Source organism: Mus caroli, unplaced genomic scaffold (assembly GCF_978045245.1).
Source record: "Mus caroli unplaced genomic scaffold, Mus_caroli_1 scaffold_5, whole genome shotgun sequence".
Classification (NCBI taxonomy): Eukaryota; Metazoa; Chordata; class Mammalia; order Rodentia; family Muridae; genus Mus; species Mus caroli.
In genome coordinates this window covers 130652511-130679873 of record NW_028227260.1, presented here as the reverse complement: position 1 = coordinate 130679873, position 27363 = coordinate 130652511, and the positions used below count along the sequence as shown (strand labels likewise).

Here is a 27363-nt window from a genome sequence, read left to right as displayed (position 1 = left end):
GGAGAGAAGCATCAGTGGATTATAGTAATACACAGGGTTGGGGATCTTAAGGAAGGGAGCGAAAAGAAAGGCTTAGTTGAAAACCTCCTGTAAATGGCTTTTTATATTTTTTATGACTACAGAAGCATTTCAGTATGTGAACACATGTATACAAAGATGTGTTAAAAAGTGTGGTACTGTTGGTGGGTTGATAGGGAGTAAGTACTCTAATGGAAAATCAGAATAAACACAGAGATAGGGGAGGGAGGGTGGAGGGAGGGGAGAGAGAGAGAGAGAGGGAGAGGGAGAGGGAGGGGAAGGAGGGAGAGAGGGAGGGAGGAAAGAAGGAGGAGGGAGATAGAGACAGAGAGAGAAAAAGAGAGGCTATCTCAAGCTTTAAAAATTATTTGCAAAGAAACTGGAGTCTATGACGGAATTTAGTCCTCATGACAGAAGTGTTTCGTTAGTGTTGGAAAAAGTACTGCTGTCATCCCTCTTCCTTTAGAAATTCTTTTTTTTTTTCTTCTTCATAATAAAAATCCCGTGGCAGCTCCTTGTCTGCAGGACTTTAAAAATAGGAGCGATTTCATCTGTCTGGAATGGTCTGTGTCAGCACTTGCCCTAGGCAAGGTTGCCACATACGCACAAAACACCTCCACTCCCTTCCCCCCTGGAGAGCACTCTCCCCTCGCATCAGACCCCACCCACCCACCCATGCCCTTTGCACCCCCATATCCAGCTCCAGGCCTGCCTCCCTTTTCTTGGACCATAGCTTTAACACAATCTTCCACATCAAATCAAACTCGACTTCCCTCGGCCCAGCAGACTTTTCTCCAGGTGCGAGGGGTTGCAATCTCTTTTGCCCTTTGTGGCCTATTTGGGTTTAAAAATAGGACCCTGGTTAACCCAAATGAAGCTTAAATTGGAGCTCTGTGCAATGTAACCAAGTGGAGGGAAGGGCAGGGGGAGAAGGGGCATATTTTTGGTCAGTGAGGGAAGTGGTGGGGAGGTGGGCTGCCTTCCTGGAAACTATTAAATCGCAGATGTAGGCTCTGCTCAATGTGTCACTGCCTCGGGGTGACCTCTGCCCTCTTATGGTTGCTGTTAATTCTATGGCTCACTGACTTCCAGCTCCACTTCCATGCCCCCCACACCTGGCTTCTCTCTCAGCACTCTGGGCACCCTGTGACTTGACTTTAACTAGAGGTTTTCAGCAGCATGTCTTTGTGCCTATCAGCCAGGGCCCAATTTTCCCATCAGCAGTTTCCCTGCCACAGTGACACTTGGGTTAAGGGATGGTGGCCATTAAAGCCACACTGAGCTCAAAGAGATTTGCACAGAGCCTTCTTCAAAGTGCTTGTTCCCAGGGAAGCCTGAGAAAGGCACCACTTTGTGCTCACAGCGTGTGTGGGCTTTATAAAGAAAAATATGTGCAGTTTATGTGAACAGAATATGCTGTATGTGGGCAAAGGTACAAAATGAAGTTTAGTCAAAGAACTCCTATGATGAATCTGGTCAACTTCCTGTTCTAACAACAAATACCCAAGAGCTTCTACTGTTCGTCAAGCTCTGGTTAGGCTTGGGAAGTAACAAGGAAGTTACTATGAAAGACATTGTCATAAGGAGGAAGACAAACAGGGTTAGATGTGTCCTGGTTGAGGTGAGCCAGGATGATGGGGAACTCAGGCTCTTCCCTTAGTTTAATCTGCTGCAGATGGATGGCAGCAGGAAAGCTCTCCTAGGGCAATGGCATCTGAGCCTGAGTGGGAGCAAGCCGAGCCAAAGGAAGGTGGGAAGGGGGCAGGCTATGGAGAAGGAATGCCACGAGCAGAGGCAGGGGCATGAAGCTACTTGACATGTGTGTGTGTGTGTGTGTGGGGGGGGTGGAGTACAAGCGGGCTGAGATTAGGAGAGAGCAATGTCAAGAAAGAGGTCAAGAAATGCAGCTGGAGAGGCAAGCAGGCAGAGTCGAGGGCCACCAGCCTCCCTTGCTAAGCAATGGACAACCCCTGAAGGATTTGAAGCGGGACTGTGGCAGGGTCAGATTTACATCTTGATTAAACTGTCTTGTCAGTTTGCAACCTGCCTGGGATAAATGAATTAAGGACTTTTGTGAGGTAGATAAATGTGCAGATCTAGCCATAGTTACATGCAAGGCTATCCCTTCCAAGAGGGCTTGCCATTCATCGGAGGAGTTTTTAGGTATATGGCTAAAATTGTCTGTAGGTGGATTTGTGTCCGTGTCTGTGACTGTAAAGCTCTTAGCATCTTTAGGGGTGTGCAGGTTTTCTAAATGGTGGGGGCTTGAAGAAAGGCATTACTCCTATGCTTTATCGTGCTCAACTTGTTAGGAACTCAAACTGGGCCATCATCTCTGTTTCGTTTAGCAAAAATCATCTGGAAAGGCGCTCTTCAACCTGAGCTGTGGCCATCTCAATCTTGCTGAAAAGGAATATTTTGGATTAGAATTCTGCAGCCATTCTGGAAATAATGTAAGTGGGTTTCACTACAGTGTTCTGTGTGTCTGGAAATGCTTCCAGATGCAGTTTTCACTGATGCATGTAGGGCTCAATCCCAGAATAAAAATGCAAAACTTGTTTATCCCTTACAAAATGCTTGCATTTAAAACTGTCTCCCCTTCTCCTGCCTTGTGTATTGAGTTACCTTGGTTTGCCAAACAAATTCTTCTGCCTCACCTCTTTGACCAACTATCAACATTTTATCTACTTCGACCCCTTGGTCCTCAACCCCCAGAGTTAAGACTCTTGACCTGGTAATTACGGAGATTTCTTTCCCTGTTTCTCGGTCCCTAACTTCTACAAGGTTCTTCTGCTGCGTTCTGCCTTCACATATCTGGACTCTGGCACCCTCCCAGAAAGGCTCATTATTAAGTGGGCATTGGCTGGAGCAGGGATAAGGGTAGTGGGAATGCAGGCCATAAATGTGAAACCAAATGCCTTTAGGAGTCTTTGTAGCCACTCATGAGCCTTGCCTGTGACACCTCTAGCACCCTATCGAGGCAGGGAAGTAGTGACTGAAATGTCAACAACACAGTTTATAGATGAACAGCACACACTGTTACAGGAATACTACCAGGGGGCTGACTGGGAATGTCGAAGGTACATCATCTCTTTGACGTGGCTGTTCATTTCCAACTATCTTTAGAAATCTAAGTAGTCCTGGTGTTTGTTCATTTGCTGTTGACCTTTAGCTAGTACCAAAAAAGAAAGAAAGAAAAAAGCCATTCTCACTGCTGCTGTGTTTCACTGATGCTATTACAGGTTTGGTTGGAACTTCTGAAGCCCATAATGAAGCAAGTCAAAAGTAAGTATGGAAGATCACTCAAGGGATGGGGTCCTCAGCTCATGCTTGAGAAATACTCCTATAGCCCCATGCAATTCTTCGTCTTACTAAAAAAGGGAAAGTGGGGGTTGGATAGATTACATCAGCCCTTCATCTGTCCAGTGAGTTTAGAGAAAATTGTCTTAGTTTTGTCTGAGTTGAAGAAAGAAGCTCACCCTGCTGGGTGTTGAAGTACCCCTGAAGAGTTCTGGTAATTATGTCACCAGCAGATTGCATGTGGCTCACTCTCTGACGCTGCAAATCTTCAAGCACCCTCAATGTCAATCTGCGATAATTTCCACCTTCTGCCTGAAGAGTCTTTCCTTTCATGCCATCACAACGAGCCTTGCCATTTGCTTCAGTTGATGTTCAAGGGACTCCTGGATCTCACACTCTGGAACATAGCTTCTCACACTTCCATGGGTATTAAGGTTCATCTGGATTTTTGTGTTAAAATGTAGACAGATCATCCCTGGGCCTCATTCCTGGGACAAGGGTCCAGGGACATGCACATTTAACTAATCCTACAAGTATTTTTTGTTTGTTTGCAAGTAGGTCTTAACACTCTGGGAGCCCTTGCTTCAGTGTCTCGTCCTAGTTCCTTGCTCTAATCTGCCCTTCAAAACTTGACACATCTTGTGACTCTGCTTTTCTCCCAGCTCTGTGATATTATCTCATAATTCTGTTAGCTTCTGAACTGATTTTCTCCAATTAAGCATCTATATTACTCTCCATGGGACTGAGTGAGATATACAACTCAGACCACATCTCTCTCCTGCTTAAAATACATCCATGGCTCCCTAATTACCTTTAAAGTTCAACCTTATTAGCATGGTATGCAAAGCTCTGGACTCCATCTTAAGCACTTTGTCCCTGCCATTAACTATTTCAATTCCTGCCCCTGGTAACCTACTTAGCTGTCAACTCCTGGAGGAAGGCTTCCTCAGCCTAGGCTCTGCGGTTCTCAAATTGGTCTGTTTAATTCTTTGTCTCTCAGATGAAACTGGGAGCACTTGAGTATCTTTTAGCTTCCAGTACTGGCATAGGACAAGATCTGGCACATGAAAGGCAACCAGAAAAGATGTATTGAATAAATAAGACTGTTGCTACTTGTGTGTGGCTACTTTTGATCTAACAAACTTTATTCTTTGTTTTTCTTTTTTTTTTTTTCTGGTGTTGGGAATGCAACCCAGGACCTTGTGCATGCTAGCAAAATATTCTGCCATTGAGCTCTACTCCCAGCCTCAAGTTTCTCAGTTTCAAATGCAAGTAGGTGTGCAAATATGGAGATGTATTTTTTCCAGGGATATAATTTAAGATTGATAGAGACATTGGTCCATATTGTTTTCCATTCCTTTTATTTTAACTTTAACCTATTTTTAAAGGATGGTTCTTAAATGCTTTAACCTCCCATTTAGCCCACCACCCTTCAGATGTAGTGGAACAAAAGGACATGGGGGAAGTTGACCTGTTTGGAAAGGGTTCTTTGGAGCAAATCCTATCTCTGTTATCAGGAAATCAGCAGCTCAGTTTAGTTTGGTAGAGTCTACTTTGGTAGAGTGGGGATAGCAAACATGAATCAGCAGTGGTGGTACTGCCTAGCAGAGACAGCTAGGCCTCAGCCTCTGCAGGAGGGACCTGGAGGGACTCAAGCAAAAGGTCTCAGCTGTGCCTCTCTCAGCGAAGGGAAGATCAGTGAAGATGCAGGACCAACAAGTGTTGTGCAACTAGCTCTACAAGCAAGCCTAACTCAGCCTCTGTCACCATCCGTCAAGTCCTTTTTATACTCCCTCTAAACATCACATGTTCTCTACTGGTCTTGCAAGTGCGCGGCTGACATCACTCTGCCAATCAGCCCAAGTCCAAGGAAGCTTCAGCACACTACCTGAAGGGTGTTTTTGTTTTTTAGTGTGTTTCACTCTCTGGAGTCCTGACAAATGGAGCTCAACTACAAAATGTAAGGTGGGCCAATACATGTGTGTTGTTAGCGAAGAATCCTTCATCTTCTGTCCTTTCACATGCTTGCTTTAGCAGAACATCCTCTCTCCTGTGTCTGCTTCAGCCAAACTACTTCACGAGTCTGCCTTAGCCTTTCACCTGTGTCCACTTCAGGAAAACACTCCTTCACGTGTTTGCCCCGGAAAATACAACGCAACTGACTCTCCAAAGAACCCTGAAGTTTCCATTTCATTTTATGAAATCTTTAAGGCATCCATTCATGTGCTTGTGTTGAAGCTGGGCTCTTTTCTCAGGCAGGATTGAACAGTCACAGACAGCGAGTTGGAAATAATCTTTCTGAACGACTCACTTCTTAAGAAAGGGCAGAATGGGCCTCACACGGACACATCTTTACAAAAGAAACTCAATGGGGGGAAAGGATGTGAAAGAGATGAGTTGGAAGACTTTCTGAATCGCTCTACACATAGTGTTACAATCCAGAAATCATAACAGTAAACATGTGTAAAACTGAAATGTAAAATAAGTCTATGGGAAGGAGTAATGGAGATGGGAGGGAGGCAGAACACAGTGTGTGTGTGTGTGTGTGTGTGTGTGTGCACATTTGTGTGCATGCATGTTGTATTTGTGTGTGTGAGAGTGCGTGTATATGAGATTATTTTAACTGTTGTAATGATAATTTAAATAAAACTTATGGAGATATTGTGTTTTAAGATCCTAAGGAGGTTGTTTTCAAATTTATGGTGAAATTTTTCCCAGTGGACCCCGGACATCTTCGGGAAGAACTCACAAGGTAAAGTATTTCCCTGTGTGCTGGATGATGTTACTAGAGAATCCCCTTTCTCCAACAATTGATGAAAGAAGGGCTCTGAGTTCCTTTGGCATGGCTTAGGTTTAAGTCACCCTCTGCTACAAGGTCTGAGGGACTAGACAACTATTCTCAACCTGTGAGTCATGACCCCTTTGGGGGCAAATGATCCTTTCACAGGGGTCACCTAAGACCATTGGAAAACACAGGTATTTACATTGCAATTCATAACAGTAGCAAGATTACAGTTGTAAAGTAGCCATGGAAATAATGTTATGGTTTGGGGGTCACCACAACATGAGGAACGATAGTAAAGGAATTAGGAAGGTGAAGACCCACTGGGCTAGAAAGAAGGACAAGCTGGCTGCACCCTCCAAATGTTAATCTTTCCAAATTTCAGATCTAAGAAGGGATGACATTCTAGAATTAGTGGCTTAATCCATTAACAGCCACAACAGCACCTATATTCCATTTCATACCATCTGGGATATAATCAACATAAAATTGAGGACAGCCACTGTTTGTAATCATATGGATGTATCCCATAAGCAGAAAGGGAAGTATCTGTAATAGCGATATGTATTTATACTATGAAAAAGTGGCACTGTCATTGTAACACTCCTTCCAAAATGTATTCTGCTTTCTAGATGGAGACTGATACACATAAAACAAGTCTAGGAAATATTCTTTTTGAAAATATTTACTTATGTATGTATATGATTACACTGTAGCTGTCTTCAGACACACCAGAAGAAGACATTGGATCCCATTACGGATGGTTGTGAGCTACCATGTCATTGCTGGGAATTGAACCCAGGACCTCTGGAAGAGCAGTCAATGCCCTTAACTGTTGAGCCATCTCTCCAACCCCCAAGGAAATATTCTTATCTAGCTCTTTTAGATTACAGATGAGGAACATGTCTTGGAAGCTAAAGTTGACTGAGTTAAAACTCACAGTGGTTGGGAGTTAATCTCCCTGGCATCTGGCCTTCTTCATGGAGCACATTGACTTTCTCTTCTGATGTGGGGTCTTTGCACAAGTTGTCTGCCTCACCTCCCCTGGTTCTCTCAAAATCTGTTTGTTGTCATCCACTTGCCGAGATAGATCATTGTGCATTCAGTAACCCAGCATCAACAACTAGAAAGAATAATACTTACCTGCCGTAGAAATTACAATAAAGCCTTGTTTGGGGCCAGTGCAGGAAGTTCTGAGAATACTATATAAAAAATAACCATTTTAAGTAACTTATTTCTAGCGCATTAGAGGCACACACAATTTGAAAGGACATAATACTTAAAGCTTTCATGAACTGAATAATTGCTTGACAAGTTTCTTCAGACCAAATTTCTATCACTTGCAACTAACTATCTTTTACTACATTTATTGCCTTTGGAGCATTAAATATGGAACAATCCACCTAGAATTTCATCTAGAAAACTGTATTTTATACGGGGAAACACACATAGTAGATAATGTATGGTTTTTGCGCATATAAAAGGAAATGCTGGAACTGGTTTTTGCTTTGGACAAGAAAGCAGATAATACCGGGTCTTTGTAATGCACTTATTCATCAAAACATGGACTCTGGGGCTGAAGAGGTAGTTTGCTGGAAAAGTATTTGTCACACAAGTGTGAAGCCCTGAGTTCAAATCTCTGCAACCTACATGAAGCTGGGAAAGGGGCACATCTGTGACCTCAGTGCTTCTACAGGTGGCTGAGAGGTATCGTTAGAAGCTTGCAAGCCAGCTAAATTGACGAGTATAGTGACAAATGACAAAGAAATCCTATTTCACAGAAGGTGGAAGGCAGGGATTAATACCAAAGATTGTCCTCTGACCTTTGTACGCACACATATGGATGTGCACACGCACACACACACACATACACATATACACACACATGAATTCTTCTTTATTAAGGCCTTAAGTGTGGCAAATATTCAATTAGTCAGAGCCCTAAACACAAAGCTGCATTTATTATTATTATTATTTTGGTCTTTGATGAAGGCTCTGTATCATTGAGTACATCAGCCATTAGTTTCATAGCAATTGTTTGTAAAATACTAATTTGGGCTCTGGCTGATAGTTACATGGGATGCAGGCAAGGGAATAAGATGGGCACAAGCATGGTTTGATGGCCTCAAATCCTGAAATATGCTCCTTGGATAAGTAGGCTAAACTTGATGTCATGTATTAAGGTCTAGCCTTATTTTCATTACCTTAGAGTGATACCACGTGGTCAGAATGGCTTGGCCCCTGACTTGGCATCATTATAAAATGCAGTGTTGTTCTTGCTCCACTAGCCTCTAGAATTCTTGTGGCTCTACTTACTTGATAGTTCTTTGTGTCCTCCAGAATCCACTCATGCTTGCCAAGATTCCCATTTCTCTAGCTCAGGATGTGGTTGTCTCCATGACAGAAACCACCAGAAGAGGATTGGCCAGGTCCCTCGAGCTGGTGGCAGGCTCCAGCCAGGGCAATTTCTAACAGTTGTAGAACGTGCCAATGTGCTGGGCCAGTCAAGTTGTGGGCTGGGGTTGGCTTGTGCATGGTGGAAAGCCTGTGTATGATTCGCCACCCAGGAAAAGGTCTCCAACTGACTGGATGCTGCTGTTCCGTCCTTGAATTATCTTGGGGCTGAGAGAAAGAAAAGTTTTCCTTTATTTCCTGTACTCCTGCTTCTTTTTCAAGATATTTCCTCAAATCCTTTGCAGGTATCTTTTTACTCTTCAAATAAAGAAGGATTTGGCTCTGGGAAGGCTTCCATGCAGTGACAACTGCACAGCTTTAATGGTGTCGCACATCTTACAATGTAAGTACCAAACCTCTACTTCTCAGCCCATTCATCAGGGATAGAGGCAAGTGAAGGGGGCAAGCACCTTCAATTTGCCTGCCTAGCACTGTATTCAACCTTAATAGGAGAGAGGGCCTAATTCAGCTCCAGTGACGTGATTCTTAATTGCATTCATTGAGATCTGAATTGTGTCCTACTACCTCACCATTATTGTAAGGCAAACTCCTGTATTTCTCTTAGTCTGAATGTCCTTGTGTTTAAAATAGTGACACGAATACCTTCTTGGGGAGGTACTTCTGATGATTTGAACTGTAGAATCTGCTGATTTTCCTCTACCTTAGCCTACCTACCCTGCTGTCACTGTCCTTTCACTTGCTTACCCAGAACTGGCTGGAATAATTTTTGCCACTACTTTGACCAAGTAGTCCTCACTCCCTCTGCTTGTTCTAGCATATCTCTCAGGTCCATATTTCTTGCAGCACAGTTCCAGAGACTAAATCATGGGATGGAGAAGGCGGAAAGAGGCTATAAGGATAAATGGTATCAGACATATATTAGCTTCCCCAAGGGTTGGTAGCCAAGTGGTTTGACTAGAAAGAACACGGAAGGTAGACTGGAGGGGCTCTGGGGAACAGTGGCGGCCTGCCTGGGAAGGAGTTCTGTGGAGCAGAGCATGCTGCTCCTACAGCCTGGAGAGTAGAGACTAAGCAGCAGGAGATAACATCTCTTCTAAGGCCAGCTGGACTTTCTCATTTTGGAGAGGCCTCCCAAGAATATCCTGTTCCTTGATAATCCTGCGCAGTTATAACTTCAGTTTTTGGTTTATTTCCTAAGTTCAATTTTGACCTTTGTTCATTACCTTTCCACCAGTCCATAAATGGTAGATTTCAGATTTCGTTGAGAACAACACAATGGAGTGCTTGGACAGGGACCACATCCTAGGCCGTGTATCAAGTGACTACCAGCTGGCACAAGAGAGCTCCAGGTTCTCAGAAAGGGCAGCGGATGGAAAAAAAAAACTAATAATCAAGGAAAGCTGATGGAGGAGGTGGCTATTGTACTGGAGCTTCAAGGGATGCATGGGAATTGGCTGTGATAGTAGGCAGAGAACGCATGAAAACTGTGGTAGCACAAGAAGCAGCATACACAGGAGATGAAGACAGACCATACATAGCTCAAGAAGAGCATCTCTCTCGGAGACATGGTGGCAAATGAAGCATCATCTTGAAAGGTCTTGAGTGAGAGTATTTCACAGTCAATTCCAGTCAGACACAAAGTCACATACAGAACCACAGTCCAATTGCTCATTTATCTGTCCATTCATTCACCTGTTCAATAGTTGCTGAGGGCCTGCTCCAGGCTAGACATTCAGGCATCTGAGCATTCTGGCCCTGTCATTTAATTACTTACATCTCTCTTAAGCACCTCTAACTAGAAAGTGACTACCTAATGTGATTTTCATAATTCAAATGAATCTTCCTTCTTAGAAATTCATAGTGTAATCTTTCTTTGTCATTCGTTAAACAACAAAAATTATCAAGTACACACCACTGTGTTAGAGTCTGTTGTAAGCATTGAAAGCATAGCAGTGAACCATACCACAAAGCTTGTCTTCACGGAGCTAGCATTTGACAGTGCAGGAGAGTCAGAGAATGAGCAGAATAAGAATCTATATCTATATCTACATCTACATCTATATCTACATCTAATCTCTATCTTATCTGTCTGTCTGTCTGTCTGTCTGTCTGTCTGTCTGTCTCTATCTATCTATCTATCTATCTATCTATCTATCTATCTATCTATCTATCTGATGAATGTTAGGAGGTGCTAAGAGCAAGAGAGAAGAATAGAGAGGGGGAGGGGGAGGGAGGATTCTAGGTATGAATACTGAGTATTTCAATAATGTGAGGAGAGCAAGTGTACTGGAACAGTGACAGTTGATGGGAGGTTGGAAGGAGGCAGGAAAATAAAGCAAGGAGCAAAGAGAGGTCCACACACCTGGAATAGTCAGTGGAAAAGGCCAGAGGAGAGAAAGAACATGCCTGGGTGTTTGAGAAACATCAAGAAGCCTTTGTGGCTGGCTGGAGCCTTAGTGAGAAGGGAGAGGGGAGTTAAATGCACATTCAAGACCTAGAACATTACTCTAAATGTGATGGGGAGCCATAGAGACAGAAGACTAAGGTATGAAAGAAAGAGAATTTTATTTTTAATCATCAGAAGCACCACCATAGAAAGGGATTCTTGGCTTCTATTTTAAATATATGAACAAAATCCGAATTAGGTTTTAAGAGAACCATATTGGTAAAATATAACTTAGAAGATAACGGTGATTTTAGGTAGAACAATAAGAGATTCTAGGAGAGATGATGGGAGTTGGACCAGTAAGGCTACCATTTGGACTTAGCATTTTCACCTGCTACCGGTGGTACCAATTATCTTGCTAAATTATCATAGTAGCACATGGAGATGAAAATAATATGATCCCATGCGTTCTTACGCTTTCATTTGGTTGTTATAGGGTTTTAAATAAAGGTTTACTTATTATGTATACAGTGTTTGGACTGCATGTATGCCTGCATGCCAGAAGAGGGCATCAGATCTCTTTATAGATGGTTGTGAGCCACCATGTGGTTGCTGGGAATTGAGCTCAGGACCTCTGGAAATGTTCTCAACCTCTGAGCTATCTCTCCAGCCCCTAGGGTTTTGTTCTTAAGAAATAAAAAAGATGCACATGTGTATGAGTTGTATTTTTAAAAGATGGCTCTATTGAGGTATAGTTTACATGCTGTAAAATTTACCTATTTAAAATGCATAAACAAAGTATTATTTTAGTAAACGAGTAGTATTTTAGTAAATTAATGTCTATGCAACTATGGCTATAGTCCAGTTTTAGAACATTTCTATAATGTCAATAGAAACTTCTCAGGGCTGGGGGTGTAAGCTTGTTTGCTTACTTGCCAGAAGCCCTGGGTTTGATCTTTAGCACTGCATAAAATTGAGCATGATAGTGTATGCCTGTGATCCTAGCACATGTCAGGCAGAGGCAGGAGGATCACGAATTTAAGGCTATCTTCAGCTAGATAATAACTTCCAGGCTGCCTGGGGCTATAAAGACCCTGTCTCAAAAACAAAGCTGAGGGTGGTGGGCACTTCCCCTAAATCCCATCACTTGGGAGGCAAAGGTAGGCTGATCTCTGTGAGTTCAGCTTTCATGCTAGCCTTCTCTACACAGCTTGTCTCAAAAGAGAAATTAAGAGAGGGAGGGAGGAGAGAGAGGAAGAGAGGGAGGGATGAAAGGAGGGAGGTAGGGAGAGGGGGGTAAGATATGTTTTGCTATGCTCGCCTCTCCTCCTCATATTCAAGAAATTACTGATTAAATTTCTGTTACTATACTTCTGTTTGATTTTTGGGACATATCATAGAAGTGGAAAGATTATAAGTGTAATCTTTTGCATCTAGCTTCTCCATTAAATACAGTGTTTTTAAAAATCTATGCATATCTTAGTTTCTTCATTCCATTTTATGAATTTATTACCCTTAGTTCATATATTCACTTTGTCATGGATAGTTAGGCAAGTTTCTAGTTTAGATATTAAGGATAATAGTATCCGTGTTAACATACATGTTTTTGTAGGGATATATGCTTTATTCCCCTCTTGTGTAGGTTCTTAGAAAGGTGATTGCCCAGTTGTCTGATACATTTCTCCTGAACATTTTTTATATTTATAATTATCAATGACAATTAACTCAACAAACTAATGTATTTTCCTGTGTTATTTCCAAGTACACATATATCATTCTTTGATAAAGGATGTGTGAAACTTCTAACTTCTCCCACCTTCCCTAACACTTGGTATTATCTTAAGGCTATCCTAGTAGGTATAAAGAGATATGTCATAACTTGCATAACTATCATTTTTCATCATCATCATTATTATTGTTATTATTGTGGTTATTATTATTTTCTATTTCATATATGCATACAGTGAAATACAGTCATACCCTACTGTTTTAGAACTCCAATTTCCTCTGTTTCTTCCAAAATATCCCCCTCCCAACTTCATGTCTTCTCTTCTCATTTTGATTTCTTTTTGGTAACCCAAATGTTGATAAATCTAGTTAGTACGGCCCCCATGCCTATGAATATGGGGCCATCCACTGGAACATGGGAAACCTACCAGTGGCCACACCCTCAGAAAAGAATGAGTCTCTCTTCTCCAGCAGCTGTCAACTCCCAGTAGTCCCCCGCCCCCCAGTAAAGCCTGGGGTCCAGAGACCACCTACCCTACCTTTGCCAAAATTTTGGCTTGTTTGATCTTGTGCAGGCAAGCATCGATGCTAAGAGTTCATAGTGTGCTGGCTTTGTTGTGTCCAGAAGACAGCATCCCATGCCCCAGCCCCTTTATTCTCTCTGCCTCCTTGCTTTCTATTCTTCTAAGTTCCCTGAACTATAGTGGTGATGGGATGAGCACCCCGTCTCTTACTTACAGCACTATGACAAATTACTACTCTCTGCATTGGCAGCTGCCCAATGCAAAAGGAGGCTTCTCTAACCAAAGTTGAGGACAGGTGTGTGGGCATGAATATTCCCTTTTAAAGATTTATTTATTTATTTAATATAGATTAGTACTCTGTCACCCTCTTCAAACACACCTGAAGAGGGCATTGGATCCTATTATAGATGGTTGTGAGTAACCATATAGTTACTGGGAATTGAACTCAGGACCCCTGGAAGAGCAGCCAATGCTCTAAACCACTAAGTATCTCTCCAGCCCCTAAATAAAATTTTAATCTAACATTATTTTCACAACCAACCAATGATGTTTTGTTGATGCCCTTAAAATCTTACCATTGGATTTTAAAATAGTTTTTTTAAACAAAACAAAACAACAACAACAACAACAACAAAATTCTGACAGCAACAAGACATTCTTCCTTTTATTTTTCTTTTACATTGTTTTTTGAGGTTTACCCTTTAGCTTTATGCCTCTGATACATTTTGAGTTCATTTTTCATATGCTTTTGTGGTGTGCTTCAAGAGATCATAGGTAAACTGCCAGCTATTTGGACAAGACAGAAGGATTTGTCTACCAGGAATTCTGGTAGAATTGCTGGCTACGGAATGCTAATGTACAGACTGATGCTTTGACTGGACTGGATTGCATCGTAGTATTTGTTTCTCATAGATTTTCATTGGTCCTGGAAAAGATTTTTATTTATTCATTGCACTACCTTTGTCAAAAAACAATTCTGAGAGTTTGTTTCTTGACCCTTCATGATGCACTGTTCTCTATGTTTTTCTTGAAATTTTGAAAATATCGGATCTTTGTGTCTTAGAGGAAACAGTTTATCTTTTACTTTCCACTACAAAACTTTTATATATCTTTTTTGGGGTCTGATTATAGTTACTACACCCTCAAGCATAATGCTGGGTGATATGACAAAAGCAGGTATCTTTGTCTTATTCCTGAGTTTAAGGGAAAGACTTGATTCTCGCACCATGTGATATGATTATATGTAGGCCACAGGCTTTTCATAGATAATGTATATCAGGATGAACATGGTTCCTTAATTCCTTATTTATAGTGTTTTTAGCATTGTACACATATTTTGCTCAATATCAGAGCACCTCAGGATCCCACAGTATATTACTCTTAAACACTACACACACACACACACACACACACACACACACACACACATGTATATATATATATATATATATATATATATATATATATATGCATGAAATAACTGATGAAAAAGGAGGCCATGAATTTGAAGGGAAGTGGGAAAGGTATTTAAAAGATGAAATAGAAGGGAGAAATGTTCTAATTATGATCTAAAAACAGAATGTATATGAATAACAGGTGTGGCTATACCTCTTCTTACCCACTTTGTCCTAGATTAAATATCACAATGGGGAGAACAAAGTGTTCTCAACTTTGACTTTAGGAGAAATAAATTGTCAGAAGGTAATGCATGTGAATTTTAGACCCCCAGAAGAAACAGAACAATTACAAGGAAAACAAAAGTCAAAGAAGCCTAAGGCCATTTACAGAAGTGGGAGGCAGGTGTAACTACGCAGCAGCTGCACAGGTTTAATCCTGTAATGGTTGTCTCTAACAATAAACTGGAGACATGTGAAAAACAGTAAATTAGGTTCATAGATAAACTGCCAGCTACTTGCAAAGGATTATTTGTCTATTGGGGATTCAAACTCTTGGGATTTACAAAATTCCCAGACTATACAGTGGTGACTTGGCTATAGCTGGCTTGCAAAATAGTTGATTTTTATTCTCAGCTTATGATAATGGACAATCACAGTAGTAATAGGTTTGGGGCTACATAAGTTTTTACTAGGCTTCTCATAGGAAAATGCCAGAAAGTGGGTGGATTAAACGAGAAAAACAAAACAAAACAACAACAATAAAAAAACAATTTCTCACCATTCTGGATGCTGGAAATCTAAGATCAAGGTGTTGGCAGGTTTGCTGAATTCCAAAGCTTCCATCCTTAGCTGGATGAAGGCAGTCTCCTTACTCTGCACATCACCATGTGTACTCATACCTAAAGTTCCTGCATGCCTGGTTTTCCTGCTTTTCAAAGGATACTCAGTAGGTTGGCCTACAGCCATCTGCTTATGTTCTCAATATCAATATAAGTCCTCAATAAAGTCACATATGGTGGCCCCAAGGGATAGGATTTCAACTTACAAATTTGGGAAAGACAAAATCTAGTCTGTAATAGGGGCTAATTGAAAGTAGGCAAAAGAATGAAAAGAGTATAGAAGATAGCAAACCTAACAGAACATTCTGTGATTTGGGAACTTGTAAGGTCTCTTCTAAGTGTGTAATCCATGATACAGGCTGAGACGTCCCAAAAACCCACCACTATGATTTGAGAATGAGTCTGTTCGTATTCCGCTGGACAAACACAAATATACACACAGCACAAGGTGGGGACTGGGGCATGGGGATACACCAGCTGTGCAGAAATGGCTGCTTGGGGGAGGTTTCTTGGGTTGTACACTGTTTAATTCCTCAATGGAAATGTGAAAAAAATGTCACTTTTCTATTGAACAGCAGAATTAGGAGACTTCCATGAAGAAACAGTTAGGAAACATCTGGTGCAAACACAGTACTTACCAAGCCAAGCCAGTTTAGAGAGCAAGATCATGCAATTTCATCAGCAGCACATGTGAGTACTATCCCTGGCACCTACTTTCCCGGCAGAAGACACTAATTAATGTTAAGGCAGATGCTTAAAAGCAAGCCTTTAAGTTTGAGAAGCTTCAGTCTCAAGAAATCACTCAGCTCCTTGTGGGGCTCGCATATATTTGGCTCATTAAGCCTTTCCCACTGCAGCGGCCGGAGCCCAGCTGAATCAGACATTCTGCTACTGGACATAGCAAGGAAGCTGGATATGTATGGCATCAGACCGCAGCCCGCCAGTGATGGTGAAGGGATGCAGATTCACCTGGCTGTTGCTCACATGGGAGTATTGGTGTTACGGGTAACAACCCTTTCCTTGTGTGCTCTTCAATGTGCTGGGGGTGGCTAGTGTGACTTCAGCTTGACTATAGGTTCCCCCATAAGGCTTTGCCTTACCACCAACCAGAAGGGAAGTAAGTGGTAGTTGTAAACGCTGTGCATAAACCCTCTTCCCACTGCGTCTGTGAAGTTAGTAATGTACTATCTGGATTTTGAGGCCACGACATTTTGAATCATGCCAACATGATTCAGATATCCAAAAGCCATAGGTTCTAGTGCTTTGCAGATTGCTAAGTCACCTTAAATGATTCAAAGTATGATAACACCCTTACTCATAACTATTTACATCGGAAGTGACCAGTGCTAGCTGGTAGGGAATTAATGCTGGATCCTGCCAGCAACTTTTGGGGGTTGCCAGATCATAGCTTTCCTGGGAGTTTGTATTTCAAGGTAGAAATCACCTGGAAATACAATTTTCTTCTATCATCACCCCATCCCCCATCCTGGCTCCTCTAAGCAATTCTGATTTCCCTGGTCTGCTTAAAGAGAAACTGTTTACAGTAGCTAGAAAGGGAGTGGACTGCCATCGGAATATTGTAGGGTGTGTGCTATCATCGCTGGTAAGAAGTTGGGTGATGCAGAAGGCATTTGGAGCGGGGGGGGGGGGAGAAGGAGGTGAGCACAGAAATGAAGGTACATATTCGGACTGAAGTTTGGACTAAGGAGAAGTAGGAGAGATGGCTGGATATTGAACAGCAAAACCCAAGCCAGATTTGATGCTACTGCTAGTGGGGAGCTACTGAATGTGTTTGGATAAATGAGGCAGCAAAGTAAATGGGTATTTCCTTCCAGTACTTACATGTGGAAACGGAAGGGTGAGATTTTAGAAGCTATTTTAACAATCCATTCTAGCGTCTCACTAGAGTGGCTTAAAAGTCTCCATGATGTTCCTTCTTGCTTATATTCTGAGGGAACTGCGATGCTTTCCTGCAGCCTCGGCTTACTTTCCCAGGATCTCTCTGGGCAAGGGAGAGCCCCAGATGATCTTCTTCAGGAAGAGTAGCTCCCATCATGCCTCTCCTGAGGCACAACCCAAATTAGGCTGACTCTGTGTTTCCTTATAGGGAAACACAAAGATTAACACTTTCAACTGGGCTAAGATTCGCAAGCTGAGTTTTAAGAGAAAGCATTTTCTCATCAAACTTCATGCTAATATTTTGGTGAGTACATTTTTAATCAGTGGTATTTCTGCTCACTTGGGATTTTTTGATTGCGCTAGAAATGGCTTGAATACAGATGTTGACAGGGCCCTGTCCCTGGGGGTTGATGGGACCCCTCTTTGTCCTCTATATAAACTGAGGAGATATTTAATGATGCTTTAACTAATGGCAAACACTGTGGCATTTGATTTGCACTTCAGAATAAGTGATACTATAGGAAAGTGAGGTATTGGTCTCAAAGGTAAAGTTTTGGTAGATATTATAAATAACAAACAAGAAAGGAGAGGGAGAGGCTTTTGTTTGTTTGTTAATTTTGATTTATTTTGTTTGTTTGTTTTTGTTTGTTTGTTTTTGAGGAATCTGATGAGTCAAATAAGGTCACCCGATCTAGGACTATGGAAATAATTATTTGGTGCTCTCTATTTTATTTTTTAAAAGTATCACTACTCACTTCTCTTAAGTAGAAACTATTGACCATCAACTACATGCTTAGACCAAGCAGAATGTGAGAAGTGGATGTTCATATAAGCAAAATAAGTAAGTCTTTGATGACTTTTCATTACACGAGGTAGGTAAGAAAAAAAAAGATGTTAGAAAGGATGTTTTAATGACTGACCATGAAGGCAAAAACTACACGTATAATCAATAATTTGAGCCTAAAGAAGATCCAGTTTGGATTCTATTACCTGGATCTTAGTAATATGTAAAGGTGTACATGGAACCAGATCTGGTGTGAATCTTGTGGGTAGCTCCAGGGGCTATATGCAGGAACCTGGAAAGGGGTGAGAGAAGGGGGCAGTCAGCTCAAAGAGCTGGTAAGGGCTGTTGAAAAGTGGGCTGGGAACACACCAAAGAGCCTTGGGCCAGTGAGGGTATGTGGTGACTCAGGGTGGCAAAAGTTTGTACTTTAGAACTGGAAATCCAAGTTCCTTTAAGACACATCAAAATAGGGACTATGGCAAGAGAGAAAACCAAAGCACTGTATGTAGAATGAGAGAGAATATAGAGGAAGGTGGATTTCTACCTGGGACATTGAAAAGACTTGTATACATGCAGTCATCCTTACAGAGGAAAGGAAGCCTCTCCCTCTCCTTTCTTGTTTGTTATTTATAATTTCTTCCTCTCTTGGAAAGAAGCCCTTTGATAGTCATTTTAGCCTAACTTACAACTTCATAAAAATGTTTCTGGAAGCAAAGAGGCAAGACAGAAAAGCCTGTAAGGGGAGAGGAGTATGGAAAGCAAGTCTGGCTTCATAGACAAGGCTTGCATATGAGTGGAGGGTGTGTTGAGTGAGCTTCGGGAGGTTGCCAATCATTTGGTTTCAGTGGCTGTGGAACAGATGGAGAGCCAAATGGAAAGCCAGATGCTGCATGGGATGCTGGACTGACACTTTAGAAGGCATTGCGATCAGAAGGTCTTTGGTATTCTTGCAGGATATGCTTGATAGAAAACCATTTTTACAGGTGCTGTGCAAAGACACTTTGGAGTTCACCATGGCCAGCCGAGATGCATGCAAGGCTTTCTGGAAGACTTGTGTAGAGTACCATGCTTTCTTCAGGCTCTCTGAAGAGCCCAAATCAAAGCCCAAAACATTACTCTGTAGCAAAGGTTCCAGTTTCCGCTACAGGTAATTATACACTGCATGTAGGAAGACCATGCACATTGCTTCTTTTCAATAACATGGGAAGCAGTGGGAGGAGTCGAATTCCAGGAACAATAAAGAATCCATTTAAATCGCTTGAAAAAAATATAAATATTCCTTACTGTCCATTTTTGGTACATTGCATTAAGTTGGTACTTACTAACCAAAGATCAGAATCATAGCGAGAATGTAGGGTAGCAGAGAGTGTTTAAAAAAATGTATTCAAGAAACTTACTGTCTTCCTTAAAGGCAGCTCATATGCAGATCATGGAAGGAACGCTCAACTGCCCACATTAATGGCATTTAGGAAAAAGATAGAGTGAGAAAACACTGGAAGGAACCAAGGGATTTAAAAAATGGAGCAATCCTGCACTAGAGGCTTCTCAATACAGTTCACACGTTAGAGGAAATGAAGTGAGGTAGTATTAAGAGCTTGTTCCTATTTGAACTAACCTCAAAATCCATTGAAAGATGCTTACAAAACTTGAGTGATACAAAAAGAATTCTAATCAAATGGTTCCACTTAAGGGACTTTCCAAGACTGTGGAAACCTGCCCTTGTAAGAATAGATATTTTAAAAAATCACACACATATTTTTGGTGGAATGTTTCTAAAGTTATTCTACAGATCCCTGTCTTCTTAAACAGATGATATTGAGCATATTTTGCTCTTTCCTAATGACCTGAGTTCTCATAAACACCCCTATTATCCTTTGCAGGCAGTGACAGTGGGGCAGTGGCCTTCAAGGAGGGGAGGCAATGTTAGGCCTTGTACTTTGGTTAAATAGCTCAGACTTTGGGCATTTTATTATTGTTGTGATTTCTTTTCTGCCTTTTGTGTTTCTCCCAATGGTAAGCTCAATTTCTTTACTGCTTCTCTCCTGGTTTGTTAGCTGTTTTGGGGTCTACCTTGAATTTGGCATCCAAATAAACAGCTTCATTAGAACTAATATATAAATAAGAGTCAGTGGTAATTTACAGTTTTTTTAAAAGGACTTGAATAGTTGAAGTTGTTTTATCCTTGGTGTCCACATAAGTGGGTTTAGATAGCATCAATATGATAGGGTGTCACAACGCTTGACACTCATCCAGATACTTGAGGTTTCCAACCAAGGTGAAGCTTTGAGGTTTTAAGAAGATATAGGCTTATGATGGAATTAATGATTTTTGTCTCTTCTTTATGATAGTGGAAGAACTCAAAGGCAACTTTTGGAATACGGGAAAAAGGGGAGATTAAAGAGCCTGCCGTTTGAAAGGTGCTTCCTTTCCTCCTCTCTTCTCATGCGAATTGGAAGCTGAATTTGGAGATTTCTATGTTTTCTCTAATTTGTATAATGAGCATTTCAATGACTTCTCTGTTTTGGGGGATTTCAGGAAACAGTACCCATCTCAGTATCATGAACGGCAGTGCAGATCATCACCAGACATTCTCTCTGATGTGTCAAAACAAGTAAGGTTTCGGAAAAGCCTGACTTCTTTAGACAAGTATAAGTCATCTATCTAGTCTTCAACTGCTTCCAAGACTTGATTTTGCCAGAACCTCCCAGTGGGTGTCAAGGTCACTCTGTGAGATTAGCCTCTTGGAGAGGCCTTTTGGCATAGTCATTCCTGCTAATAGACCATTTAATAAACTACAGCTAATGTGTGCACCACAGAAACCCCCTAGTGTACTTCCAAATTGCAATCTGTACTATTAACATTGTGAAAACCAAATCAGACATGAATTCATTTCTTTGGCTTCATTAGTAGAAATGCTAAGCCTTCAAAAAAGCTGTGTGGTGTAGTTGCTTATTTGTGTAACGTGATTTCAGGATACTCTCTTGCCCCCAGCACTGTAAGATGATGGCCACATTTTAGACTTTGATCGAGAAACTTGTTGATTACTTTTCTTTGGCACTCTCTACAAAAGTTAAGTGTAGATGTCCTAAACTCCCATGTCTTCACTCAAATCGGATGATTTTTATCCAAAAAGGCATCAGAGGTAAACCAACAAAAAGGACCATCTAGATTATGAACCTCTGAGGCTATTAACAGTTCTCCTTTCCACCCTTTTTAGTGGGAAATAAGGAGGTGGTAGAGTAAGAACGTGAGACTGTGGTGCCCAAGGTCCACATAGCCTGTTAGAGGAAGACAGTACAGGATTCCTACTTCATTGATACAGCTACCAAACTGCTTGAAATACAGCAGTACCTGAAGGACACATAAAATATGTAATGTAGAAATGGGATGTCATTGAGAATGAAGAATGTTGCATGTACTTTCTAACATACAATTTGGGATATGGTATGAGTATTACCCTTTCAATACACCTATTTATCAGGTGTGGAATAGATCATGGACTTAAATCACTTCCTGGAATCAGCCTTTCATAATAGATTAACTTTCAGACCCTTCCCAAGTCCAGCTAAATAGCATTTTTCACCTGACATCAATGTATCTTCTTTTTCAAGGTGGAAGATCTGAGACTGACATATGGCAGCAGCTACTACCGAAATGTGAATGGGGTGCACGCATCTGAGTCTATGCTAGACAGTAGGAGGAGGAACTCTGCAGTTGAAGTGACCTTTGCAGCTGAGCTGGAGCATTCTAAACCAGAGGCAGAGGCCACATCGCTCCACCCATCCCAAAGCAGTTCCTCCTTCACCTTCATTTATGCAGATCCTGTCTTTAACACTGACCCCGAGCCCATAGATTTCTTTGAGGAACGGAGTCCTCTAAGCTCCTTCCAAACAACCTCCACATTTGCGGATAGTCACACAAGCAAAGCGAGTCCAGCAAGGCAGCTAACGTACACCGATGTACCCTACATTCCTTGTACTAGTCAGAAGGTTGATATTATGCCTCCCCAAGTCTTTTTTTATGTGGACAAGCCACCCCAGGTACCCAGACGGTCTCTGATCATGGCAGAGGAAAGTATGAGACCAGACAGCTATGTAGATCACAGTGCAATAAAACCAGCTAAAAGGAGCCCAAGGAATATGAGGATAAAAAGCTTACAGCAAGACCTTCAAGAACTCCAAGAAGCTATGGCTAGAACTAGTGGTAGAAGCAATATCAATGTAGAGCCAGAGGAGGAAGATCCACATTTAGATGATGCATTTGCATATAACCTTCAAGAGCAAACTCCTAAACGATCTCATAGCCAATCAGACATGAAAACTATCCGTTTTCCTTTTGGGTCAGAATTTAGACCTTTAGGACCATGTCCTGCTCTGACTCGTAAAACCGATCTGTTTGCATGTACGTTTGCAGAGCAGGAGTTCCCAACAGTCCTAATAGATCAGAGCTCAGCAGAAAGGTATGTAGCTAGTGAGTCCAGTGATTCAGAATCAGAAATTATTAAGCCAGACTACTACTTTTTGTATGGCAAAGGAACAAAGTCACCCAGGGCCCGAATCCGCTTGTCGTCTGGTAGTCTGCAGCTAGAAGAAGAGGATGAAACTATTTCTTTTGCGACACCAGGTGCTGAAGATAGGACTTTGCTAAAGCCATGCAATTATTTCTTAGCTTAAAAGAGTGACTCTGTGAATGTTCCTGGCCCAGTTCTCTGTCTTACCTTAGGTAAGACATAAGAAGCCCTTGTGATCCATCTTTTCCTTAGTCATCTTAATTGATGGTAAGATGGTATGAAAGATCAAGCTGCAGCCTCTTTCCATGAGCTTCTTTCTTTTATTTCCTCCAAAAAGACTCGGAACCATGCCTTCTTCTCCCCAGCACTATGGCAGTGCAATGGCAGTGGATGCCATACCACTATACATTTCCTTGGGCAGCCATTATTAGTGAAGATTCATTCTTCAATGGCAAAGAACGATGATGTGGGTTGGTGCATGGGACTGGCTTCTAAAACCACCTTGTGATTTAGTAGTCCATGACTATGTTGGTTATTTTTGTGATTAGGTAACTTGTTTGGGACCCAGTGAACAGTCTTGTTATATACTGAGTGTCAAAATTTTTAAACATATACATAGGTGAGTAGCATAAATCCTCTCAGCACAACATGTTAAGAATCAATAGAGGATTTAACAGATTTCTCAATGCAGGAAATTCATGGATTAGGCCCATTTCTCAAGTGAACTGTGTGCCTGATGAGGATATTAGGGTGTTTGACTTCTGATTTCTCTTAATTACTTATTATATAAGGTGTGATCAATGTTAACAGGCAAGCTTGTTTATTAATTTCTCCTGCCAGAATTTATTTTTTGCCGTAAGTTTGTTGCATGCATGTAGGCAAGGATATGAGGTGTGATTTTAATAAAGAGTAGTGGAAAATCCACTCAAACAGAAGTTATGAATATGGCCTTCTTTTTACTTTAACAAAATCCAGAAGGAGTTGGTCCTGGCCTATATCTAACAAGACAGAGAATGGAAAAAGGACAGAGTCAAGGGAAAAAAGTATGGTCAGGGGTGGAGAAGTGGCAATAGGCGTGCCCGCTATGAAAAGTGGCAGCAACCACATCAGACTCAGACAGAGAAACAACATTCTCTTGTGTGGTTGTTGTTTTGAATTTTTACCAGGAGCCAAGGCTGGACTCCAACTCATGATCCTCTTGCCTCAGCCTCCTGTGTGCAGGAGGGGGGGGGTGTTCCAGTGATGGACTACAGTGTTAAACTCAATTTGAGTCCTCTAAAAAATGCTAAGTGCATGAATATTTAACTGAATGCATGAATAGACACCACATGCATGCTTGCTGCCCATAGAAGCCAGAAGATGGGGTGGGGTCCCCTGGAATGGGAGTTAGCAGACAGTTGTGAACTGCCATGGTGGCATCGGGAACCCAACCTAGGTCTTCTGTTGACGTGGCCAGTGGTCTTAAGCACTAAACAATCTCTTAGCCCTCAAAATTCCATTCTTGACCCATTAAACATTTGCCTATCAGTCCTCTTGGAAGACTACTGAAGAACCTTGTTGATAATCTTAAGTCAACATATTTTGAAGACCATGTTAAGTGTAAATGTCAAAGAAGTGAATTGATTACATAAACAAGCAATTTTATGTGTAATTTGATAAGAAAAGGTAGACTATACAATTCTTTTGTCTCTACATCAGTAAAAAAAAACTTTAATATTCCTTATTCCACTCCCTTTTTCTCTTCCTGGACACAAATTCACTAAGAGAGTGTAGAGTGTAGAGTAGCTATTTCAAACTAAGAATACACTGAAGCTTGACCACTTACACATAATTTCTGTAGGTTCTTACTTTCTAAAAAAAAAAAAAGTACCTGCAATCTTTCCCCAGGAGAAACTCAAAATCTTGCGAGTTAGATGCTATTTCTCCTCTTATTTTCATTTGAAAACTTTTGCTAAATGTATATTTTCCTTAAGAACTATAAAGTTCAAATCTGTATATGATCTTTTATTAAAATAGTAATTAGGGGGATCATTAAATTAGCCATCTGAAGACATTTTTTAAAGTACTATTAATAGTTTTATGGTAGGAGGAAGAAATCAGGATATATGTCTTCAGCTATATAAATACAGCCAATTCTTAGTAACTTTTAGTTTCAATGGAAGCCTTGGTTATGTTCCAATAATAATGAAAAGAACTATTATAAATTAATTAGAATAACATATCAGACCCACCCTCAAGAAAACAAACATCGAGGATCATAAAATTTAAATATTTATTTTTAAAATCCCCCAAACAGTGACATATGCTTCACATAGAAACAGGTCTTCAGAACTAACGCTATAATGAGTAAGCAATACCAGCTGTATTTGGGATGCAGTTGTGTGGTACAGTTTTCCATAATCAATTTATGAACTTGTTTTTACTTTCACAAAAATATGAATGTCACACATTATTCAAGTCACACAATTATTTTTAGAGCACTATGGAGAACAAACTGTAATTGAATGTCATTTACAGCATGGACGGACGAAAAAACTAAAAAACTAACCAACTCATCAATTCAAGGTACAGTTAAAGCAACAGGTATAGGATAGGCACCAACGAAAAGAATTTTCTTGGCATACAATGTTCCACCTTTCAAATGTTTGTATTTCTTTTTTAAAAGAAGGGATGTAATTGACATTTCAATTAAAAACTGCATTGGCTACTTGTACAACGTCTTTCTTTTTCACATTTGGCAGTTACACAGATGTTTTAAAATGTTTCGTGCTAAAATCAAATGTGAAGATGCAAACATTAAAATCGTAATGGTCAAAATTAACCGGTACCAACAATTCTACACTAGACCTAGTTTAGCACTTAGGCAAACATAGTATATATACATATATATGGCTAAAAAAGTCTATTACTCACTTAACAGTACCTACCATAAATAGAACCGAAAATTAACTGCACAGTCTATCTTACTTTTATATGACAAGAAATGATCCTGCCCTTTGGTATCTTCATATGAGCTGGACAATGTTTGTTTAAATACCCCTTCAGAATTGAACACACTATACTTATGTGTGGATAATTATAAAGAAAAATGTATAAATAGTTTCTACAAAAATGCATTGCCAAGACAAAATAAATGCTGGTATAAAGTTATGCTCATACCTATTGATCAGGTATTTAATCACAAGACAAAAAGGTTGTTAAAAGTTTTCTAAATCCAAGCATGTAATATGTGATTTGAGCTGAAGATTTAAAGACTGAAGCCAGACCAACTCCACCATTCTCGGCTAAATGAGATTACTTTAAATGTGTAACCATGTTAGTTGCTTCTTCCATCTGAAAGAGAAGATAAATACACCAAGAGGTACTTCTGCTGCTACATGTTGCATGGAAGTGCTTCGAACACAAGGTTCTCCAAGATGCTAGACACGGGGCTGCATGAATTCAGAACAACTTGCTATGAAGGTCAATACTTTGTAGGTCTATGTGTTTTTTTTTTCCCAAGAGCTTCTTAAAAACACCTGTTTTAAGAAGGTATAACTTACTTCTACCTCATTACAAATAGTCATTTTTAGAATATACTTGTGTGGGGAAAAAGAATGCTTTTTGAAGCTTGATGATTTACAAACATTCAATAGTTAGGATGACTTTGAAAGACCTGTATGTTTATGAGTGTACAGTTAACTAAAGATTCCAAACCAAACAGTATCCATTCCATGAACATAAGAAATAATGGTACCTAAAATTAAAAAAACAAAAAACAAAAAACCAAAAAACCTGTATCTCAACATTTACTACAGTACCGGCAAAACTATAGTATTAAAATTATTCCTTACAAAATAATCTCTTTAAAATACAAAATGATAACCACCATCACAAAATAGTTTAATAGCTTCCTCTAAATCTTCAATGTGGCAAAGATCCAAAAGGCACATGGAGCTCATGAGTTAAGCATTTATAAGGTTGACATAGCTTTGGTGGGTTTCTCCTGGTCCACATGAAACAGAAGCCAAAAGTAATGACAACAGATTTCTTAAGGGGATTCATCCGCAGAACACCTACAAAATTAAGACAATATAATTCAATGTATAATTATAAAAGTCATCTATATTTCTTACCCATGAACTGTACAATGTATGAAGAAGCCACATTATTTCCATTAAATCTTACATAGATGGATGTGTTAAAAGATGTAAAAGAACGGTTAAAAGTTCCTTTGTGTCTGATTTCACAACTTGCAATGGCTTTGCTTGCAAATAAGAAGAGAACTGGAGGATTTTAAGCATGGTTTAGCACCACAGTCCTGAGTAGGCTTTACTGGATGCAAAGATAATTAAGAGGGATTTTATAGGTCACGTATTTAGTTTCACCGTGAGCTTAGCTGGCTAAGGAAATCAAAAGATGGGACAAGAGGAGATACAATGGGTTTAAAGTTAAATGCTGTACAACCATGTTCGAACTTGCTTAAGCTAATGAGTATGAATGCATACATATGGAAGTGTTTAAGAAAAGAAATTTCAAATCAAATGTAAGAACTTTGTGAGCCAAATCAAAGTAATAGAAGACAAGACAGAAACTAAATGCAATCAAATGGCTCTATTCTTGTCTCGACTGTTTTCTCTAAATCTTTTAACCAGCATTTCAGAAGGGTTCAAATAGAGAAACTTTGCTATGGCAATGATGAGAATAATGGTGTTTCTGCAAAGGCTAAGAGTACTGTCAAGAGTGAAAATGAGGGTAATGGTTCATGTGCCCAAATAAGAACATACTCAGTGACATTTTCT

At 40.5% G+C, this 27363-nt stretch overlaps 2 protein-coding genes across 2 annotated transcripts in view; one reads left to right on the top strand and one right to left on the bottom strand.

Moving 5' to 3' along the window:
* Positions 1-22959, top strand: part of Frmd7 (FERM domain containing 7) — a 45808-nt gene extending 22849 nt beyond the window's left edge. The window contains exons 2-12 of the mRNA XM_021152901.2: positions 2367-2471; positions 3261-3303; positions 5992-6070; positions 8800-8897; positions 15965-16079; positions 16247-16394; positions 17497-17592; positions 19056-19219; positions 20421-20489; positions 20608-20683; positions 21684-22959. Of these exons, the coding sequence (XP_021008560.1) occupies positions 2367-2471; positions 3261-3303; positions 5992-6070; positions 8800-8897; positions 15965-16079; positions 16247-16394; positions 17497-17592; positions 19056-19219; positions 20421-20489; positions 20608-20683; positions 21684-22745 (2055 nt within the window). The 3' untranslated portion in view covers positions 22746-22959. The remainder of the gene's footprint in view (positions 1-2366; positions 2472-3260; positions 3304-5991; positions 6071-8799; positions 8898-15964; positions 16080-16246; positions 16395-17496; positions 17593-19055; positions 19220-20420; positions 20490-20607; positions 20684-21683) is intronic.
* Positions 22960-24840: 1881 nt separating this feature from the next.
* The window catches only part of Stk26 (serine/threonine kinase 26), a 67341-nt gene continuing 64818 nt past the window's right edge, over positions 24841-27363 (bottom strand). The window contains exon 14 of the mRNA XM_021152903.2: positions 24841-26637. Coding sequence (XP_021008562.1) covers positions 26613-26637 — 25 coding nt within the window. The 3' untranslated portion in view covers positions 24841-26612. The remainder of the gene's footprint in view (positions 26638-27363) is intronic.